Here is a 21,562-nt window from a genome sequence, read left to right on the forward strand (position 1 = left end):
TATGTATTGCTACATAATGTATTTTAATACATAAGATTACATAGGTCAATTTTGCAGTAATAAGTTTTTGATAATTTCTAAAAGTAGTTGCCCAGCATAGCATTATTTATGAGAAAACGTCTACGTCTGGCATTATGTTCAAACTTCCCATTAATTCTCACTAGTACTGATCAATTTTTACATACTCAAGTCGGGCAATCTGGTCTGCCACTTGTTTGGGTAAATAATGTTTTACTGGGACACAGCCTCAATTATCTATTAACATATTGTCTATGGCAGTTAAGTATTTGCAGCTTAGGCCACATGGCCTGCAAAGCTTAAAATGTGTACTACTTGGATTTTTATAGAAAAAGTTTGCAAACTATTGCAGTACGATCCAAAGTTCACAAATTCTAATGAGGTAGGAACATAAGCAAACATGTTAGGAAATGAAGTCAAGTCAATAAACAAACATTAAGAACATTTATATGATCAGCAAGACTGTTTAAAAAATACTGCTCAACTCTGTTTAAAAAATAAAATAGTAATAGTCTCAACATAAATGTGTCTACTATAAATCCAATAAAGATTATAATACTTTATATCAGCATACTTTTATTAGAAAAGAATGAAAAAATATTATTATTTATACTAGAGTAAACTATTTCATATTAGTACTTAGAATGTGCCATTTACTGATGAAATGAGAGGAAGTGGATGGAAAAATTTTCATTTCAGGTATTTGAATTTTTAAAAGTAACACATAATTCACTAAATACAGTCCACATACTTTTCTCTAAATTTTACCCTCTCTGATGGCATATATCCTTGAATAGCTATTTCTGTACTCAGATAACACGTATACATATGTTTGTATGTGCATACACAAGCACATGCACATACACACAGAGTTAATGTGTGCATGAACGTGAGTAATGAATTCACTCTTTGCCTTTGAGGAAAACAAACTCATACCATTAAAGAATAACTCTTGGATGCTATTTTTTTTTAATCTTTCTCAACTTTCGTTTGTAAAATACTTACAGATTCAACTATAAATACGAAATCATAACATTACAGAGATTTTTATAAGCTATGAGGCCACACGTCAAGCACCTGAAATATAAGTTTATAACGACAGACCTCTAACTCTTAGAATTCTACCTGCTGCAGAAGCTGGTTGAGATACTTTGCTTAGAAAGATTAAGCAGGTGGGTATGTAGATGATCACTTCCATGTATGTGGGTAATGATTTGAAGGAGACAAGATGAATGATAAAAATATACATCAAAAATATACCTCCCTCTTCTTCACACTGAAAGGGGTTCTCAATTATTAATTATTCTTAAAACAAGACAAGACAGAGTAGTCGGAAATCTTTTAAGCTTTCATGAAATATCCCAAATATATATGAACAAAGAGTTAATTTCATTTAACATATAATAATGCTTAAAATAATGTTGATAGTAAAAATAATTTGTTTGAATTTTCAAAAACAGGATCATTACTATAGATCTTAGTAGAGATGCAATAATCGACTTTATACTACAAATAAAGATAGACAAAGGGGAAATTTCCTAGAAACAAAACCGACTAAAACAAAAATTCAAGTTTATGATCACTTAAGAAAATGAACTCATGGTTAAATATATACTGAATCTTTAACAAACTGATCCAGTATGTGTTAAAAAAATGTTTTTCAACTCATTTCATAAGATATATATAATCTTGATGCATAAAACAGTAAAAAGAAAAATTATAGAATATTCTCACTTATTTAAACTATGTAAAATATTTAGTTATATATACATGTTAAGTATATCTTAAACAAATTGAGTTTAACTGAAAAAGGCATACATAAATTAATGCATTAGAAAACATATTAATGTCTTTAGCCAAATGAAGAAACAAGAAAAATATTAAAGAAAGAATTCAACAAATTTCAACATTCATGTAGTATAAAAAGTCTTTATAAAACGAGAAGGATAAAACAAAAATTCCTTGCCCAGATAAAGGCTTAATTATCAGTTAAGGGTTAGTATCCAACCTATAGAAAAAAATGATGAAAAACTAGAAGCATATTTTTAAAAGTCAGGTTGATCCCTATCACTAAGTTTTACTTAGCACTGTATAAAAGACCTAGCTAAGATAGTAATTTAAGGATAACAAAAAGGTACAAAGACTAGGAGGAAAAAGCAATTTGTTAATCATTTACAGAAAATATAGTCAACTACACAGTAATGTGAAGAAAACTATACTATCAGAAGGAACATAATTTAGCAAGCTGCAATCAGCAAAATCAACTGTATACTAATAAACAGTCAGAATATATAACTTTTTAAAATACTATTTACAATAGAAATAGTGTCATTTCCTAGAAATAAGCCTAGATGTCCCAAGACATTTTTGGGAGAAATATATAACTTTCCTAGGAAACCTAACAACAGATGGAGAATTCTATCCTTCTCCAATCTGGGAGAACTCAAGAGATAAATCTGTGACACTTCTTTCAAAGTCTGTCTACAAACTCAGTATAATTCTAATAAAAACTCCAACAAAAAATTTTTGAGTATGTGGAACTTGACAGGCTGATTTTAAAATGCACATGGAAGAGACATGCCAAAAAGCAGCTAAGAGGAATTCGATTCCTCAAGGAGCAGGGTTGAAAGAACTCACCAGATATTAATATTACTAAAAAAAAAAAACAAGAACGTAAAACAGACACTCCCAACATGTACAGAAACTTGATATACGACAGAGATACCTTGACAAACCATTGGGGAAAGGAATGGATTATGTTTTGGAAGTGCTGAAACAACTGATTATCCATACGGAAAAAAATAAAATTAGTTCCCTCACTAGTATCATAAATAAAATAAACTTCAGGTTGGATTAAAAACATGAATGCAAAAAGGCAAAGCTTTTTCATTTCTAAATAAAGTATAAAATCTTTATCACTACAAAGCAGAGAAAAATTTCTTGGTCAGGAAACCAAAAGAAAAAACACACTGTATTTTTAAGCAAGATTTCAAAAGTATCAACAAATTAAGGGAGGTGGGAGGGGGGTTCAGGATGGGGAACACAGGTACACCCATGGCGGATGCATGTTGATGTATGGCAAAACCAATACAATATTGTAAAGTAAAAAAATAATAATAATTTAAAAAATTTAAAAAAAGTATCAATCTTAAAAGAAGAAACTCATAATTTGATTTTATTATTCTGTAAAACAAAATATTAATATGCAAAGTAAAAAAGAGAAGACACAGATAAAATAAATATTTGCAAAGTAATCTTCAAAGAATTAGTTTCCAGAATGTTCCAGAATGCATTACCTAGAGAGAAAGAAATAAACAGGAAAAAATGTGGAGAACATATTCACAGGAGAAAAAATTAAAATACCCAAATAAATGCATTAAGTAATCAGGGAACTGCAAATTAAAATATGTGATCAATTCAGGTCTATTAGAATGACAAAATTTATATCAATAATAGAACTTTGGCAGAAAGTGGTAGAGAACAGTGATATTACTGATAAGAGTGTAAAATTGGTAAAGCAGTAGAAAGCAATTTGGCAGTATTTAGTAAAGTTAAACATGGGTATGCTCTATCACTCCAAAACTATTTCCAGGTTTGTGTGTGTGCGTGTATGTGTGTGTGTGCATATGTATCTAGAAAGGTATAAAGTATGAGTAAGAGACATAAAAAAACTTTCCCCTCAGTTTTTCTAATATCATCAAGAAGCATAAGCTACTAAAATATCTATCACAGGCATAGTTAAATAACTGTGCATTCTGAGGACAAATGAATGAACAAGAGATGCACATATCAATGGGCATAAATATGAAAAATGTAGTTATATTTAGTGTGAAATCATTAATGTTAAAATATGAAAGTGAAGTGAAAGTCACTCAGTTGTGTCTGACTCTTTGCGACCCCTTGGCACTCTCCAGGCCAGAATACTGGAGTGGGTAGCCTTTCCCTTCTCCAGGGGATTTTCCCAACCCAGGAATTAAACCAGGGTCTCCTGCATTACAGGTGGATTATTTACCAACGGAGCTATCAGGGAAGCCCTAAAATATGAAAAGTAGTTGCTAAACACACATACCTGTAAAGCATAAGTAAATAAATAAAATTTACTAATGCTTACAAGAATGATGGCTACCCCCTTCTTAATCTGATTAGGAAGGAGGGGCCCAGAGGATTTCTAGATTATATATACCTATTTCTTTCCCCCAAACTTGAAGTAAATACGGTGAAATGCTATGATGTGGCTCAGTGGGTGGCTGGTACACAGATGTTTATGATCTTCTCTATACTCTTGCATACTTCAAATAATATATGCTTTGTTCAACATATGTCCTAAAAGTGAATACACTTGATCCGTAGGAGAACTACTTGGAGCCAGTGCTGTTGATGGGATTTTAATATAGTTATCTCTCCTTACATTTGTCAAATTCATTTCTGAGTAGTGGCTGCAGTGAGTGGAAAGGGGAAGAAAAGTAAGAGAGTGTATAGGAAAATCTAGGACCTCTGGCAGCCGACCAGCATTGTACCAAGTTCCACTAGCTCGAGTCCCAGGGTAAAAACAACATGGAGTAGATGGTACGGAGCAGAGCAAAGTCGAGGCTCAGGTGACATGGACTTAAGAAGTTATAAACTTTATTGTTTAGAGCTGCTGTGACTCGGGGTTTTTGTTACCACAATATAACTAGGCTTAAATTGATATATACAATCAAGTTGGCTGCTAAGCACACTGAGAAAATAAACTATAGGAAATTTTATAATGCTGGAGTAGGCTGATAATAACTAAACCACCTAATCAATCTTAAGATCATAAAGAAAGACAATCAAGTATGTGTTTCTTTTCATAAGAGGCAAAGAAAATTATTGGTGGGGAGGGACAGATAGAGTGGAATTTAAATTGGAGGTTATTAGATGAGCCAAAGAACCTAGAAAGTAGAAGGAAAATTTTTTTCTCTCCTATAGGAGCAATGCATCAGTCAGATGTAGATGAACTTGTCTGTGTACTGGTTAAACAAACTGCTGCTGCTGTTGCTGCTAAGACACTTCAGTCATGTCTGACTCTGTGTGATCCAATAGACGGCAGCCCACCAGGCTCCCCTGTCCTTGGGATTCTCCAGGCAAGAACACTGGAGTGGGTGGCCATTTCCTTCTCCAATGCATGAAAGTGAAAAGTGAAAGTGAAGTCACTCAGTTGTGTCTGACTCTTACCGACCCCATGGACTGCAGCCTACCAGGCTCTGCTGTCCATGGGATTTTCCAGGCAAGAGTACTGGAGTGGGGTGCCATTGCCTTCTCCATAAACAAACTAGGCACTAACAAATTTCCAAAAATTAAATAATTGAAATCTCTTTTTTATCATGTGCACCGATTTTTTTTTAATTTTTTAAAGTATGGCAATGGCTTATGTTCTTTTTTCTTAAAGTCTAAGATACATATTAAATAATTTATAGTAATAATGTAATATTAGGGTTTGCTTTAATAATACAATGGTGAGGGAATAAGTGAAACCAGATTAGCTAGATGTTGTTGAAGCTGGGTAATGAGGAGTTTTTATCAAAATTAAAAACTTTTCCTTCTCTCAGGATATCATTAAGAAAATAGAACGGAAAGTCACATACTAAGGGAAATCACTCAGCATATACATAGATTGACAAAAGATTTGTTTCAGAAATATATAAATAATCCTAATAGTAAAGCATCTGCCTACAATGTGGGAGAATTGGGTTTGATCCCAGGGTTGGGAAGATCCCCTGTGAAAGGAAATGGGAACCCACTCCAGTACTCTTGCCTGGAAAATCTCATGGATGGAGGATCCTGGTAGGCTATAGTCCATGGAGTCGCAAAGAGTCAGACACGACTGAGTGACTTCACTTTCTTTCACTTTCACTTTCTACAATCCAATGATAAGATAAACAACTAAAATGGGCAAAATATATAAGCAGATACTTTACAAAAAGATATATGAATAGCCAAAAAGCACAAGAAAAATTCAAACAGTTTTCAGTAAAATGTAACTTAGCAACCTTATATATGAAAAGTAAAACCAAAATGAGATTCCATTACAAACCACTAAAATGGCTTAAATGAAAAAGACATTTGAAAACACAATTGTAAATGCTGGTGAGAATGTGAGGCAACTAAAACTCTAATTGTTGCTAGGAATATAAAAGGGTACAACCACTTGGGAAAATAACAACTTGACTAGTAATAGTCAAAAACTGGGAACAACCTAAATGTATGACCAACCAAATGAGTAGATACAAAAATAGGGTTGTGTCCTTAAAATGGAAATTCAGCAATAAGAATGATTTAATTACTGATGCTGGCACCAAAACACATGAATCTCAGTAACATTATACTGTGTAAAAGAAGCAAGATCAAAAGGAGCACATAGTTTATGATTCCATCAACTGAAGGTCTAGAGAAAGCAAAATTATAGTGACATAAAACAGATCAGTGGTTGCTTGGGGCTGGGAATATGAAAAAAAACTATCCAAGACTATAAAGGACCCTTTTGAGGTAGTTGAAATATTGACCAAGCAGTTGGTTAAATGGGTGTACATTTGTCAACACTCATCAAAAAGTACACTTAAAACAGTTGCTTTTATTGTATATAAAGTATACCTCAAAGTGGATTTAAAAAAGCTATACTCAGATATAATTATAACATATAATTTTACCATTTTATGAGGTCATGTATAAGGGTAAATCATATAATCAAGTGAAAATAGGGATTCAAGGAAAAACCACTAAGGAGGAGAATCAAATTGTCTTAATAAAGATACTGTAGCCACACTATAAATTTAGATAAGAACATAGAATGAAGACATAAAAGGATAATGGGATATTTTAGTCCTCATATCTAAAAAGAGAACAACTCCTAGGAAAAAGTTGAATCTTGAATGTCATTAAATTATGGGTGATATTTTTCACAAAATATGAAATAAAAGATATAGGAATATATTGGAATATGTAAAATGATCTTCATAGCATTAATTCTTGGGTAATCAATAGATGAATACATTAAGATCAGGACCTTATTTTTTTGTATTGAGGTATAGCTGATTAACAATGTTGTGATGGTTTTGGATGAACAGAGAAGAGACTCAGCCATACACATACAGGCATCTATTTCACCTAAATCAAATCCCTTATGACTATACAGTGGAAGTGAGAAATAGATTTAAGGAACTAGATCTGATAGACAGTGCCTGATGAACTATGGACGGAGGTTCATGACACTGTACAGGAGACAGAAATCAAGACCACCCCCAAGAAAAAGAAATGCAAAAAAAGCAAAATGGCTGAGGACGCCTTACAAATAGCTGTGAAAGAAGAGAAGTGAAACGCAAAGGAGTAAAGGACAGATATACCCATTTGAATGCAGAGTTCCAAAGAAGAGCAAGGAGAGATAAGAAAGCCTACCTCAGCAATCAATGCAAAGAAATAGAGGAAAACAATAGAATGGGAAGGATTAGAGATCTCTTCAAGAAAATCAGATACCAAGGGAATATTTCATGCAAAGATGGGCTCAATAAAGGACAGAAACGGTAGGGACATAACAGAAGCAGAAGAGGTGGCAAGAATATAAAGAACTGTACAAAAAAGATCTTCACGACCCAAATAATCACGATGTGATCACTCACACTCACCTAATGCCAAACATCCTGGAATGTGAAGTCAAGCGGGCCTTAGGAAGCATCACTACCAACAAAGCTAGTGGGGGTGATGGAATTCCAGTTGAGCTATTTCAAATCCTAAAAGATGATGAGCTGAAAGTGCTGCACTCAATATGCCAGCAAATGTGGAAAACTCAGTAGTGACCACAGGACTGGAAAAGGTCAGTTTTCTTTCCAATCCCAAAGAAAGGCAAAGCCAAAGAATGCTCAAACTACCGCACAATGGCACTCATCTCAATGGCACCCCACTCCAGTACTCTTGCCTGGAAAATCCCATGGACGGAGGAGCCTGGTAGGCTGCAGTCCATGGGGTTGCTAAGAGTCAGACACGACTGAGCGACTTCACTTTCACTCTTTACTTTCATGCATTGGAGAAGGAAATGGCAATCCACTCCAGTGTTCTTGCCTGGAGAATCCCAGGGACGGGGGAGCCTGGTGGGCTGCCGTCTATGGGGTCGCACAGAGTCAGACACAACTGAAGCGACTTAGCAGCAGCAGCAGCACATGCTAGTAAAGTAATGCTCAAAATTCTCTAGGCCAAGTTTCAGCAATACATGAACCGTGAACTTCTGGATGTTCAAATTGGTTTTAGAAAAGGCAGAGGAACCAGAGATCATATTGCCAAAACCCGCTGGTTCATCGAAAAAGCAAGAGAGTTCCAGGAAAACATCTATTTCTGCTTTATTGACTATGCCCAAGCCTCTGACTGTGTGTATCACAATAAACTGTGGAAAATCCTGAAAGAGATGGGAATACCAGACCACCTGATTTGCATCTTGAGAAATTTGTATGCAGGTCAGGAAGCAACAGTTAGAACTGGACATGGAACAACAGACTGGTTCCAAATAGGAAAAGGAGTACATCAAGGCTGTATATTGTCACCCTGCTTATTTAACTTATATGCAGAGTACATCATGAGAAACACTGGGCTGGAAGAAGCACAAGCTAGAATCAAGATTGCCAGGAGAAATATCAATAACCTCAGATATGCAGATGACACCACCCTTATGATAGAAAGTGAAGAAGAACTAAAGAGCCTCTGGATGAAAATGAAAGAGGAGAGTGAAAAAGTTGGTTTAAAACTCAACATTCAAAAAACTAAGATCATGGGATCCAGTTCCATCACTTCATGGCAAATAGATGGGGAGACAGTGGAAACAGTGGCTGACTTATTTTTTTGAGCTCCAAAATCACTGTAGATGGTGACTGCAGCCATGAAATTAAAAGACGCTTACTCCTTGGAAGGAAAGTTATGAACAACCTAGATATCATATTAAAAAACAGAGACATTACTTTGTCAACAAAGTTCTGTCTAGTCAAGGCCATGGTTTTTCCAGTGGTCATCTATGGATGTGAGAGTTGGACTATAAAGAAAGCTGAGTGCCGAAGAATTGATGCTTTTGAACTGTGGTGTTGGAGAAGACTCTTGAGAGTCCCTTGGACTGCAAGGAGATCCACCCAGTCCATCCTAAAGGAGATCAGTCCTGGGTGTTCATTGGAAGGACTTATGTTGAAGCTGAAACTCCAATACTATGGCCACCTGATGTGAAGAACTGACTCATTTGAAAAGACCCTGATGCTGGGAAGGATTGAGGGCAGGAGGAGAAGGGGACGACAGAAGATGAGATGGTTGGATGGCATCACCGACTCGATGGACTGGGTAGATTCTGGGAGTTGGTGATGGACAGGGAGGCCTGGCATGCTGCAGTTTATGGGGTCGCAAAGAGTCAGACACGACTGTGCAACTGAACTGAACTGATTTTCCCTCAAACTTCCCTCTCGGGGCATTATTTTTCAGAAGTCGGTAAAACATGTACTATATACACTATGAGATATCTATGCATAACGTTCTTTCTTTAATTAAAAAATTAACCTGGCCTATCAAAACTTCTTGCACTCTTGGAAGCAGCTTAAGTGGGAAATTTTAGGGTTTTTTTTTTGCGGGGGGGCATTGCTTTTAAAATAGTCTTCAAAAGATTTAAAAAACAAATGGAGGTCCCAACACAACACTTCAAATACTTTTTATGATTTATCTTCTGAGATAATCAAGTCTACACTCCTTTAACCTTATAGGCAAATCCCTGAAAACATCTGAGAAGAATTGTTTAATGTGTATCTTAGGAAATTCATTAGACTACTAAATAAATTAAACTCAGAAATAACAGCTCTAGACAGAAAAGAGAACCTTTATTTTCTATTTGTACTAAGCAATGGTAGACTATCACTTTCCTTGTGCTGCTCTCCCAAAGCAATCCATATTATTTTGACTTAAAATTAAGTTATTTATCACTTCAAAACCTCATAAATAAAAATACAATTTTAATAATATCCTCTTTCTAAAAACTCACTTATTTAAAATTTTGTATCTAAATCCATGTATCATAATTAGATTTATCTCTATTTTTCCCATACAACTTGCTTTTCTGCATTTTTAAATATAAAGTCCCATGTTTCAGTAGGTACGTTAAGGCAATAAGATATGGCATCCTAGATAGCAGAACTTCATTCAATATCTGCTGCTCCAATACATTTTTTCAATGACAGAGTAGTCTGTGTTCCCTTTTGGCTTTTTTTCACATTTACGCTTTGGAAATTTCTTTACTTTACTAAGGGATACTATAAACTTCATCTGAGCCCAACCACACTGAATAACAATTCTAAATCAGTCAAGCCAATACTGACTGACAAGTCAATTCTATATTGATTATAGTATAATCATTATATATTTAGTATATATACATTATATATTATAGTATAATCAGTATAGAATTATACTAATTCATTAGTATAATTTCACTGAACTTATGGAACTTCTTTCAAATATCATCAAAAGTGAATTCTTGCCTCTCACTGCCAGCATTTAAATTCTAAATGATCCCCCAAAACTATCTGCAGCTATTTTGCAATCTGTAAAGCATGAACATTCTGCTGTATGGGGGATGTACATCACTGACCACATTTTCACCTGAAAGCAGTTGTGTTTAATATCAACATTTGGCTCACATATCTGTGTGCCTAAAATATTTGACTGGGAGAACACATTCCAGAAAGTAATTTAAATTCATTAGGAACATATCATATAAATGGAAAAGCATTTGCCCTAGTTCCATAGCAAGCATTATCACTACTTAAGCAATCCATATTCTGGCATTTAAGTACTCTAAACCCTTCTTTCCTTTAATGATTTTTTAGTTGGGAAAAAGTACATCAAACCAACTTTCATAAGACATAGACTTTGGCTTTTGCATTAATTTTATGAATGTGATCAGTTATATTTCTTATTAAGGGACAAACATAACTTGACAAAAGAAAAGCTTAGCACTTGGAAATAACTCAAAAGATTCACAATGGAATCATAATTCTCTTAAACATCTATCTTCTAAATAAAAATTAAACTTGACAATAGATTCACTCACCAATATTTTCTGTGGGCATTGACACCCTGGTTGGTTCTACGAGGTTGTCAGCCAGGACAAACGCTCCTTCTTCCAATGTATCCAGCAACATCGTTGCAGTATGTGCTTGTTCAGAAGAATTCATGTGTTTCCATGATTCCAAAGCTTCAGGTCTCAGAAGATTGTCCACTGTATCAACAATTGCCTGCATCCATTAGAAGACCATCATTAGTATTGACTGCTTCTAGTACACCAAGGTGATTTTCAATCACTGACTAGTGAAATTGTAATATTTATCAATCTTGTAATATTTATCATATTACACATACTTTATTATATCAAGATAAAAATATGATGATTTACTCTTATGGAAAAATACCTGGACAACACACTATCTGGCCAACTTGATGTCTGACCCTTTCAAAATAGAACTAACTGAAGATTAGTAAACTACTATTTCATTATAAAGACTAAGTATAAAGAGACAGCTCATTTCTGTTTATCTAATCATATCTCAATCATTGAAAAGAAAGAAAACCAGTGTCAGCTCTTAATCTGAGGTATTACACATACATGCATGGTCATTCCTACATATAACCTCAAGACTTAAATGTTCTAAATAGAAAACATTGGTATCTCTAGAGTAGCCTACTATATTTGCTTGAAAATTAAATCATGTTGGTTTTGGGAACCTGAACTAAAATAGTGTCCAAATTTGTGCCTTATAACATTGTCTACTATTATCACTGAGAAAAAACCAAGATGACTTCACAGTTTATAAATTATTTGTGAACATTTCCACTCTTCCAATTCCCTGGCTAGCTAAAAACACCAGAGAGTATACCATCATGTGTAAACAATGATCTGTTTTTAAGGGGATCAGGAAAACAGTCAAAATATTTAAAGTCTGACTAATAATTTAATAAAAACAGAAAGGCAAAATAAAGTCTTTATAAATATGTTATAAATATTCATATATACAGGTTTAGTGTATTACCACGCAAAACAATATAAAATAAAAATGTAACCCAGTCAGTTATGAAATTGAAAGTTGGCTTTTGCACTGATACTTACTGTAGCTGTACACTGACTATGGCTTAATAACTGAAATCACTAAGTTTATTTACTCTTTCTCCATGTACTGAGTCATAGTGCATCATTAAGCCCAAATATAAATTGCTCTGATCTACTGGCAATCATTGAGTAAAAAGAACATACATTGTACAAACACAACAAAAATGGTCTGTTTGAGGTATTGTATTGAAATGAGTAGGTGGAAAAGTTGTTTGAGGCTACTGTCAGATTAATTAGCTTAATCCATCTTAATATCCTTGTTTTGTCTGCCATGTGAGTCACCAAGACCTTCCTGGCAAGTAGAAGATACTTGCAAGTGGAGTCCAAGGCTTTTCTCTATCTCTACTGGGAGATAAAATTGTCAAAATGCTCACATTGATACTGTTGCATCCATTAACTGGAGTGGAACAGAAAGTGGTCTGCTGAGGCCAGATTCAATAGTTACCAAGAAATACAGACTGGAGCCTCTAATATAAGCTACAAATGAATCCTTTGTCATAAAGCAGGAATTTGTTTCATTTGCATAGTGTAAGTCAGCTTCTAATTTGTAATTTAAGGTGTTTTATTAGTCTTATCTGAACAGAGAAGCTCATTTGAGACATACTGAAAACGACACTGGTCAGAAATTAAGGTCATGCTGAAATTTACTACCTATACACATAACTTGCTGATGGCATGCTTTCATTAATTTGAATCGCTCCTTATTTATTATCATTTGTATTTTTCTAGTGGAATCAAAATGATCATTATGCTAATCATATTCCTGAAGTAGTCTCCCTGCCAAAGAAAAAAAGCTGTTCTACTCCCACTGAGATATACATCCTGGGCAACATACCAATTATTACATTTCACACGTTAACTAACACCTTAAAGGTGAGCTGAAAATTTCAGTATGACAAATTCTATAAATTTCAGCATGTAATTCTTTGACCTCATTAAACAGTCTAATAAGGGACTTTCAAAATATTAATACCTAAAAAAAGACTTTCCCACTGGTTTTTCTTTTAAAGTTCTCAGATCCAACAATGTCTATTACTAGGTAGTGAAATGCTATTATTTCTCCAGATCTTGCCAACCAAAACTGGTGAAGTCATAGCTTCTGACTAATCTCTATTCTACAAAATTTACAAAGTTCTTTTGTTTTGTTTTCATTCGTATATAAACAAGTTCTTCAAAGTTTGATTGACTAGGAATATGGTCCCCAGATGAGTAAAGTTAGAAAGTAAATATACCCAGCAAAAGGAACTTCTAAACTTCACAGAATAAAACAAAATGCAATGTAGTATTATTATTTTGATCTATCATACAGTTAGCTTGGCATAATTCTATGGTTAGCCTCACCATGTTTCCTATTTTACTTGTATATACCAGCGAGGAAAATTGGCTTCAGTAGAAAAAGATTCTGAGGCAAACGGTGGCTTTCTGTTCCTATTATCCTTCACAAAAACATATATATCTACAGTACAGTCACATTACTTATGTTTTATTCCTAGTAGCCCCTCCCAATATCAACCTGATTCTAGTAATGACACCTAAAATTTCAAAACAAAGCCTATTTTATTTAAGAGTACACCACAGAGATAAGAAAGCAGTGACTTTTTCATGCACATACATTATGACTATACAGTCTTTGATATGATAAACTGCCAAGAATATATCATAGCTGTTTTACTGAAGTTGTTTTTAATCCACAGAGATGACAACAGGGGATAACAAGACTTTATGATTACTTTCCAATTCAGAGGATATTTCATTTAAATTCCTGTATGTTTGGATGAATGCAAAAACACCAAAAAATATAAAAATAAGCTATTTGCTTATTCTGAGAGTAATATACCTGGGAAAAGAAACATTTATACAGCTGATATGGGGCACATTATATAATTATCAAAGACTGAAATACATTGGTTCATGCAGCAAGATGATAAAGCGTAGCAGGAAGCTGAAGAAGGGAGAAAGCAGGGTGACAGCACAGGAGAGATACCTTAAGGTAAGCCCTGCATGTCTTCTCTCGTTTTTGGAGCTTTTTAGTAAAAGAAAAGAAAATCAGAGGTTAGATTTTCATCTGTTGCATACGGGGAAAGAAGAAGAAATCCTACAAAAATTAAATTGGTGGTCCTGAGCTCAGTGTTTATTATGTACTGTAGTCCTCTGGATTTCTGTGAGTCTATACTGACTGCCAAGACCATGCATTCACAGCTTTTAGCTTTATTTTACTAAATATAATAATGCAAAGTATCTTGATAAAACTAGAGACAAAATATGTGATAAAAGCAAGAAAAAACCTATAAAGGCGTTTTAGCCACAGATTTCAGATTCATATGAATTTCATATAAACACTTTATAGTATGGTTAAAATAACTATTAAATTTTTGACAAGGTAAGAAAAATTTGTAGCACTAACACACTATACTTCTACCAAAAAAAACTTGTCCTTCTCCCCAAACCTAATATTGAAAACAACTTTTTAGTATCTAACACTCCTATATGCATTACAATTTTGTTATAATCACAAGAGTTGCCTGTATTAGTATATGAGTTGTTTAACACAATCTCTCCGATTGCAGATAATGCCTTCCAAAGTGAGAGCACTGACAACAACCAGGTAGATGAAGTTTACCACCGACTAACCTTTCCTCAGGTAATTAGCATCATCTTGGGGGCAGCAAGGGGAGTGCATGTTGCTGCTTTCACAACTACAATTATTTCTTGAGATATGAACCAAATTAGAAGTTTTGTTTCTATTCGTGTGTCATCGGGACCAAAAGTTAGGCAGTCAACTGCCGAAGAATCCAGAGCAGACATACAAAATATCTACTTTAAAATAACAGAAAGCTTCTACCTACCTTGTTATAACTCCGTCCAGCTGAATCCTTTTCACTAGGTTTCAGTTCCTGCAGCTGTGCATCAAGAATGTCCACCAACTGCTCCATCAATCTCACTGAAGAACTCACATCACCAGCAAACACTGGCCCTTTGGTATGTTTAGCCAGTTCATTGGCAAGGCTAGCAGCATTTTCTCCGCTTCTAATCTGAAATGAGAGTTTATATTATCTCAGTAAAGATTTCTTGTTGTTTGTGGCTTCTTGCTCTTTTCCCTAGGATCTTTGTTGTGGTGAGAAAAATATACTCAAACATGTCAAAATCTGCAACTAACTGAGACCAATAACTTTCTCTTTATTTCAGATGATTAAAGGTTCTTAGATCCTCAAAAAGAAATTCTTAGGCAGGCATTTAAAGGGAACAAAAGAGAAAAAAAGTCCTTTAAAAAATTTTTGAGACAACTCTCTCATTTCACTGCAACCATTTTAAAACTGCTGCTTAAAAATCTTATTAATTTATTCCAATGATCCAGAAATTTAAGTCAGAATGTAATCAGTATAACACTGAGGGTTATTATCTACTGCTTGCCTTTCAGAAAGGTGGTAAAACTAAAATGTCACTACATTGCACTGTATTAAAGTTACTAATGCCTTTAAAGTCATTTTTACTTATTCTGTCATAATCAGCTGTGATATGAACATCTGCTTGCATTCTGTGGATTCAGTTGCAAACTTAATGATATTTGATTTATTAGGCCAGTGCACTATTTGTCTTACGAACATCAAAAGAAACAGAACAAACTAAATATGAATGAAATTAAGCAAGTATGTACTCATTAAAAAGCTTCACATAGAAAACAGCATGCCCTAAAACATATGTAACTTTGAATAAATATTTACAGACAAAACTATGCATAATTTTTTACTTTCATACTGAACAAAGAACATCGAAGCTGGTCTTAACATACAAAGCTAAATTATTTATGTTAGAAGTTAAAGCCCTTAATCACCAATGTGTATCATATTAAAAGGTTCCAACCAACCTTCTGAGCCAGCTGATTTACCCAGTGTGAGGTACAGTTGCTAAGATCAGGGCCCTTAGGGTTCCATGTTCCAGTGGAAAGCACGCAGAGATACGAGGCAGTTCCTACAACAGATGCAGAAAACAACAGTGAAATTGAAACCATTTTTCCTGCATGCATTCGGGAAATCCACTATGATGATTCTACTCCATGTGTTAAATTTTGAATAAACGCTAATGGAAGTAGTTGACAATAACTGACAAAGAGCAGAATATAAACAGTAAATATAAAGTCGGCACAGAAATATCAGACATTTACAGCAAACAAACAAAAAGCCCTTTTTCTTGGGACTCATCCAAAATGATACTTTGCAATGAGAAACACAGCTGTTAGGCAGTCTCACTAGAGAATCCATGGGCCTAAATCTCAGGCTTGACCTAGGACTTGAAGAAGGAGCGGGAATTCAAAGCCTGATCTTAAAAGACTTTTATAGTTTCAAAACTTTTAAGTTGTCTACATGTGCTATGTTACTAAAGTAACAAAATAACAATTAAGTTAGCTATTGTAAATATCTTTTTCCTCAAATAAAATCACTTCAGTGTAATTCAGAACCTCCTTAAAGTTTTAATAGTATATGTAGTATCAATATTTGACAGAAATACCTCTCGTTCCCTTGGGACACGGTCGTTCAACCATCATTCCCCTTTGTGTCTGAGGCCACCTTATCCCCCTCGCGTCTAATGCTTCGCAGAATCTCTCTGGCAGGGGAAAAATATTTGTTACAGGAGGAATTTTGGTTGTAGAAACTGCTGGAGGTGCTTTTGTCCCTTTGCTTCCTTCCTGCGATCCAGCTACAGTTGTGCTCATGGGGCCTTTCTGTGAAGTAGTGCTTGTGGTTGATACTGTGGTTTTGAACATCTCAGCTGAAGAAGTTATTGTCACAGCTGTGGTAGGCACTATGGAAAAGAGATGAGTATGTTAATCTCAAACACACATCACATTCATGTGAACGTCTGCACAGGCACACACACACACACACACACACACATACACACACAAAAAACACAACCATCCCAAACCAACAAAATGGGATCACTGAGAATATCCACAGGGTAGGAAGAAGAATGAATCTCTTCATTTATTCCAACTCATTCATATTGTTGGCTAAGCGACTGGCAGTTTGGGTTCTACCCTAGATTTTGCTCTCTGACTGTGTCCTAAGTTTACTTCTCAATGAAATATTTGGTAATACATTTTATGTACAATTTCAACATATATCATCTAACAGGAAATGCAGGATAGTTTAATATAAAGTTTCAATATACATATCAAATATGGTGTCATATCAGATACATAATTTAGAAAAAGCCATTTATATACAAATTCATACTCTGAAACAATAAAATTCAAAGTATCAACAAAAGTCTGACCATTACATATAATTAGGACAATAGAAAATTTCAAGTCACCCACTCTACATCTTACAGGGAAACAAATACTGTGACATCTTTCCACCCAGCAGCCATTCTTGCTTGAAAGATTTTTGAGCATGGCTGATTAGATCCAAACAGAAGATAAGCTTGGCATGCTTGTTCTGTTTTACTAAGGAAACATCTGAGGCTTTGACATCTTTACTTTTGAAAACATAGATATGAAAAGAAACTAGTTCTGATCAGAAGTTATATTGTAATCTCATCAAGATAACAAGTTGGACCAAATTATGCCTAATTCAAAACCAATCCTACATATTAACAGAGAGTTTAAAAGGACCTACAGTTAACTCACTTACAAGCAGAAATTTAAAAAGAAAAAAAATTTAAGGTTATTCTGGACTTCCAACATTATTTTTAAACTGTTAAATCCATTAGGTTAAAATAAGAATGGAGTTTAATGTTTTCCTTCATTAATGACCACTTAGTTTAAAAAACAAAAAAATTCTGTCAGTAAAACTTTAATGGCATCGTTTAAAATCTATTAGGTGATCACACTAAAGTTTTATCAACATTTAGATTACTGAATCTTAAGACTTTATAATTTTGAGGCTTTAAATTTAAATCAAGTAGAGCAAATTAAAAGTAACTATTTTTAATGATAATCTTATAAAACATTAAGTTATTTTATGGTTTTGCTACACATAAGAACCAGACTAGAACATTAAAACTTCTTAGAAAACAAGTTCATATTATCACTGACATAATTAGTATTTTAAGTTCTGGTCCCTAGATAGTTTGCATAATTCTGACTCTATGACAGAGTATGCTAAGTTTATCAGAAAAAGCAGTGTACACCTATTTCTAGTTCTTTAGTTGTGAGAAACTTCTTGTTACCAATAAGTGCAAGATACATTTTTGACAGTCTCTTTTCACTAGAGAAACTTCTTAACCAACTGGTTTATTTCCAAGGCATTGGTTACTAATCATATGAGAGAATCCTTTGTACATTAGTCAAGCATCATGCCTAGCCAGCTGTTGCAGAAACCTATTCAAACCTGTTTATCTTTTTTCTGTAAAGCACTTGCCTGACATCTTGTTAAACCTCATAATTTTCTTTTGATTACAATGCAGCCAAGCTTTCAGTGCTTTCTCAATTAACATTTGTCAAAAGCATCACAATCTTTTGAAGAAGTGTTAAATGAATGTTGTTGAATCAAATCTTAAAGGGGGTGGGAAATCGGAGCAAAGAGAAAAGGGCAGAGCAGAATGGTTTAATGCTACCCCATCTGATGTATCCCTTGACACTGTACTAATCAGTACATATTTAATGACTGAAATATGTATTAACAATATACAATTAGTGATCTGTTAGCTAAGCATCAGTAAAGATTCAAATAAATGAGTGAAGGTAGGCAATAAAATGACCTCTATTAAATGCACAAAACTTTCTGAAATATTCTGTAGCCCATTTCCATGTGTCACTGATAATATATTTTCATATCTTTTATCTTTTGTTCATTAAAAGAAGTTAAACTTCTTTAAGCAACACATTCTTCACTTGTGAATCAATGAAATTTTGGGGTATTGAACATCAACTTTAAGTGGCAAAATGTAACCCTTTAGGAGGACAACTACAAAACTGTGCAAGGACAAGATTTAAGAACTTCAATAAAAAGCAATTTTCTAATACTGAAGCTAGAGATGAGGAGATATTTATAAAAATTAATGTTTCTTTCCTTAGATGAAGACAGGTCACAACAGGGCACCCCATGATGATAAAAGCTTACATTTACTCAGCATTTATGTACCAGATGCTGTGTTAATCATCACTCATGGATCATCAGATCATCTTATTTAATCCTTACCACAACCCCATGAAGTAGGCACTATGATTATCTTTCTTTTACAGAACAGAAAACTAAGCATTGGAGGAGGTTAAGCAGTTTGTTTAAGGTCACTTGTCCATAATGCTCTTAAATGTTATGATCTTACTTTTCTAGACAAAAGATTTTAATAGACTCTGAGAAAGTATGACACCCCACAAGCAATATGTCCTTATTTTGGAGCATTTAACTGACACTGTGCTCTGTGTAAATCTCTAAAAGAAGAAAAAATGTGGGAATATAAGGTACTAAAACAGTAATAGTAAAAAGTTTCACAATGAAATGTTTGTGGCAAAAGGCTCAAAACTCAAGAACTTCCTATAAATGGTAATAGGAAACATGACAAGTCACAATAGAATTATATTGTAAATCTGAACCCTACTGTACACAGCCTTCCCAGAGTTATCAGGTGCTGTATCAACACACAGATTAAATGACTTAGCATTCTACCTACCATATATCATTTAAGTACAGAGACCTAGAAACAGTGACATTAATGCTAATACACATATATATTAATAAGTACCCATGAAAACCTCAACAAACAGACTGGTTAAATTTACTATGCCAGTTATTTATTAAGAACTTGCTAATTATTATCAGCTTTTTCCCATGTGAAAACATTTTAAGGATAATATGTATTTATGATAAATGAGAGGGTAGTTATTTCCCTCTTCCAAGTCCCCAAATTCATCCATTATTACAAGCTAGAGTGAGAATATAGTCTAGTAAGGCAAAAACTGCAGCAGATTTATTAAATTTACCCTTATTCAATATCTAAAAACACCAATCATCTTTTAATTAACCATTCATTATCAGCGGGAAGATGTTTTAAGAAATATTCTATATTAAACACTTCTTAAATAATAAATCTAACTGGCTCTCTTAAAAAAATGTCCCTCATGTTGTTTGCCATGCTTCATTATTACTCTAAGTCAGATATTCAGAAACCATCAGAACTCAAGACAATATTTTTCCATAATGTTTCGGATAACAAATCTGCAGACAGATTAAGTAAGTATAAATCAATTCAGATTAAGACACAGAAAACAGTTAATATATGACCAAAATGGCTTTTTTTCCCTAAGCCAACATTATAGAGGAAGAAAGCAAAAGAGAAAAAACAGATCTAGTTTAGGATAATGGAGCAAATTAACTAAGTAGAGAAGACAGAAAGCTAAAAATTTAAAGAAAACAGGAAGATGTATTTGAAAGCACTATGAAGGCAAAGTAATAACATACTTGTGCTGTTAGGAATGGAAGGCATGGATTTATATAGGGAAAAATACTGCAGCTAATACAGTGTGAAACAGTCCATAATTAAAATTATCCATTTAACAACACAATATATATCTTGGCTACATACATGATAGCAAAGCCAGTACATAGACTTGCTAGCAGTGGCTTACTGGTTTGACCTAAATGTATGGGCCAGAATAGTTCTGCAAGGCCCCATTTACATGCAGTTAGATATCAGCACACATCTTGGACGAGCAAGGCAGGAGTCTCTCTAAAAGCATTTGAAGATGAGTTATGAAGAGCAAGCAAATAAGAGAATATGCTTCAAACATCAGCAAGAAAAATTTAGGTCAAATAAAACTTTTACCACTAATGGTTTAATAAGAAGTCAGTATGGACTTTCACCTTCTGAGAATATATGAGAATGGCTATTTTGGATAATACAACACTGCTGTAGGAATAAAGCTACCACATATGGCAAAGTTTCTCATTTTCAAAGCTAGTAACTGTTCTTTTCAAAAATCACCCAAAATTATCAAAGATTTTTTCATCTGAAATGGGTCAAATTATTTACTAGAACATATGCCACAAGTGGAAAGTGACATTATTACTCATCTTGTATTCCATAAAGTGCTCTGTGACAAGGAGGCGGGCAATGATTCCTTATTGAGCTCAATCAACCTGTACTCAACTTTAGGAGTTATTTAATTATAATCGGCATTAATTTTTTTTTTTTTTTTACTTTTTTTTCCTAATGGAGGGGAAGAGATTTACTGCTACCCAAGAAACATTTAACAACTGTGAGGGCAATACAGGTTACAAAAAAAGATTAATATATATTCTCCAGGCAAGAATACTGGAGTGGGTTGCCATTTCCTTCTCCAGGGCATCTTCCAGACCCAGGGATTGAACCCAGGACTCCTGCATTGCAGGCAAACTCTTTACCGACTCGGCCACCAGGGAAGACCCTTTTACAATGTCAAGTTCTGTCAATTACTAAACTTTGCCT

At 34.3% G+C, this 21,562-nt stretch overlaps 1 protein-coding gene across 18 annotated transcripts in view; it reads right to left on the reverse strand.

The window, feature by feature from the left end:
* The window catches only part of ADGRL2 (adhesion G protein-coupled receptor L2), a 201,760-nt gene that overhangs the window by 29,306 nt on the left and 150,892 nt on the right, over positions 1 to 21,562 (reverse strand). For 11 of the 18 annotated variants that reach the window (XM_061411467.1, XM_061411468.1, XM_061411463.1 and 8 more), the window contains exons 6-10: positions 16,661 to 16,954; positions 16,020 to 16,123; positions 15,001 to 15,186; positions 14,139 to 14,177; positions 11,102 to 11,285 (exon numbers count right to left, since the gene is read on the reverse strand). In XM_061411467.1, coding sequence (XP_061267451.1) covers positions 11,102 to 11,285; positions 14,139 to 14,177; positions 15,001 to 15,186; positions 16,020 to 16,123; positions 16,661 to 16,954 — 807 coding nt within the window. The remainder of the gene's footprint in view (positions 1 to 11,101; positions 11,286 to 14,138; positions 14,178 to 15,000; positions 15,187 to 16,019; positions 16,124 to 16,660; positions 16,955 to 21,562) is intronic. The other 7 variants (XM_061411470.1, XM_061411469.1, XM_061411472.1 and 4 more) reach the window with 1 other exon arrangement.

The sequence above is a fragment of the Bos javanicus genome, chromosome 3 (genome assembly GCF_032452875.1).
Source record: "Bos javanicus breed banteng chromosome 3, ARS-OSU_banteng_1.0, whole genome shotgun sequence".
Lineage (NCBI taxonomy): Eukaryota > Metazoa > Chordata > Mammalia > Artiodactyla > Bovidae > Bos > Bos javanicus.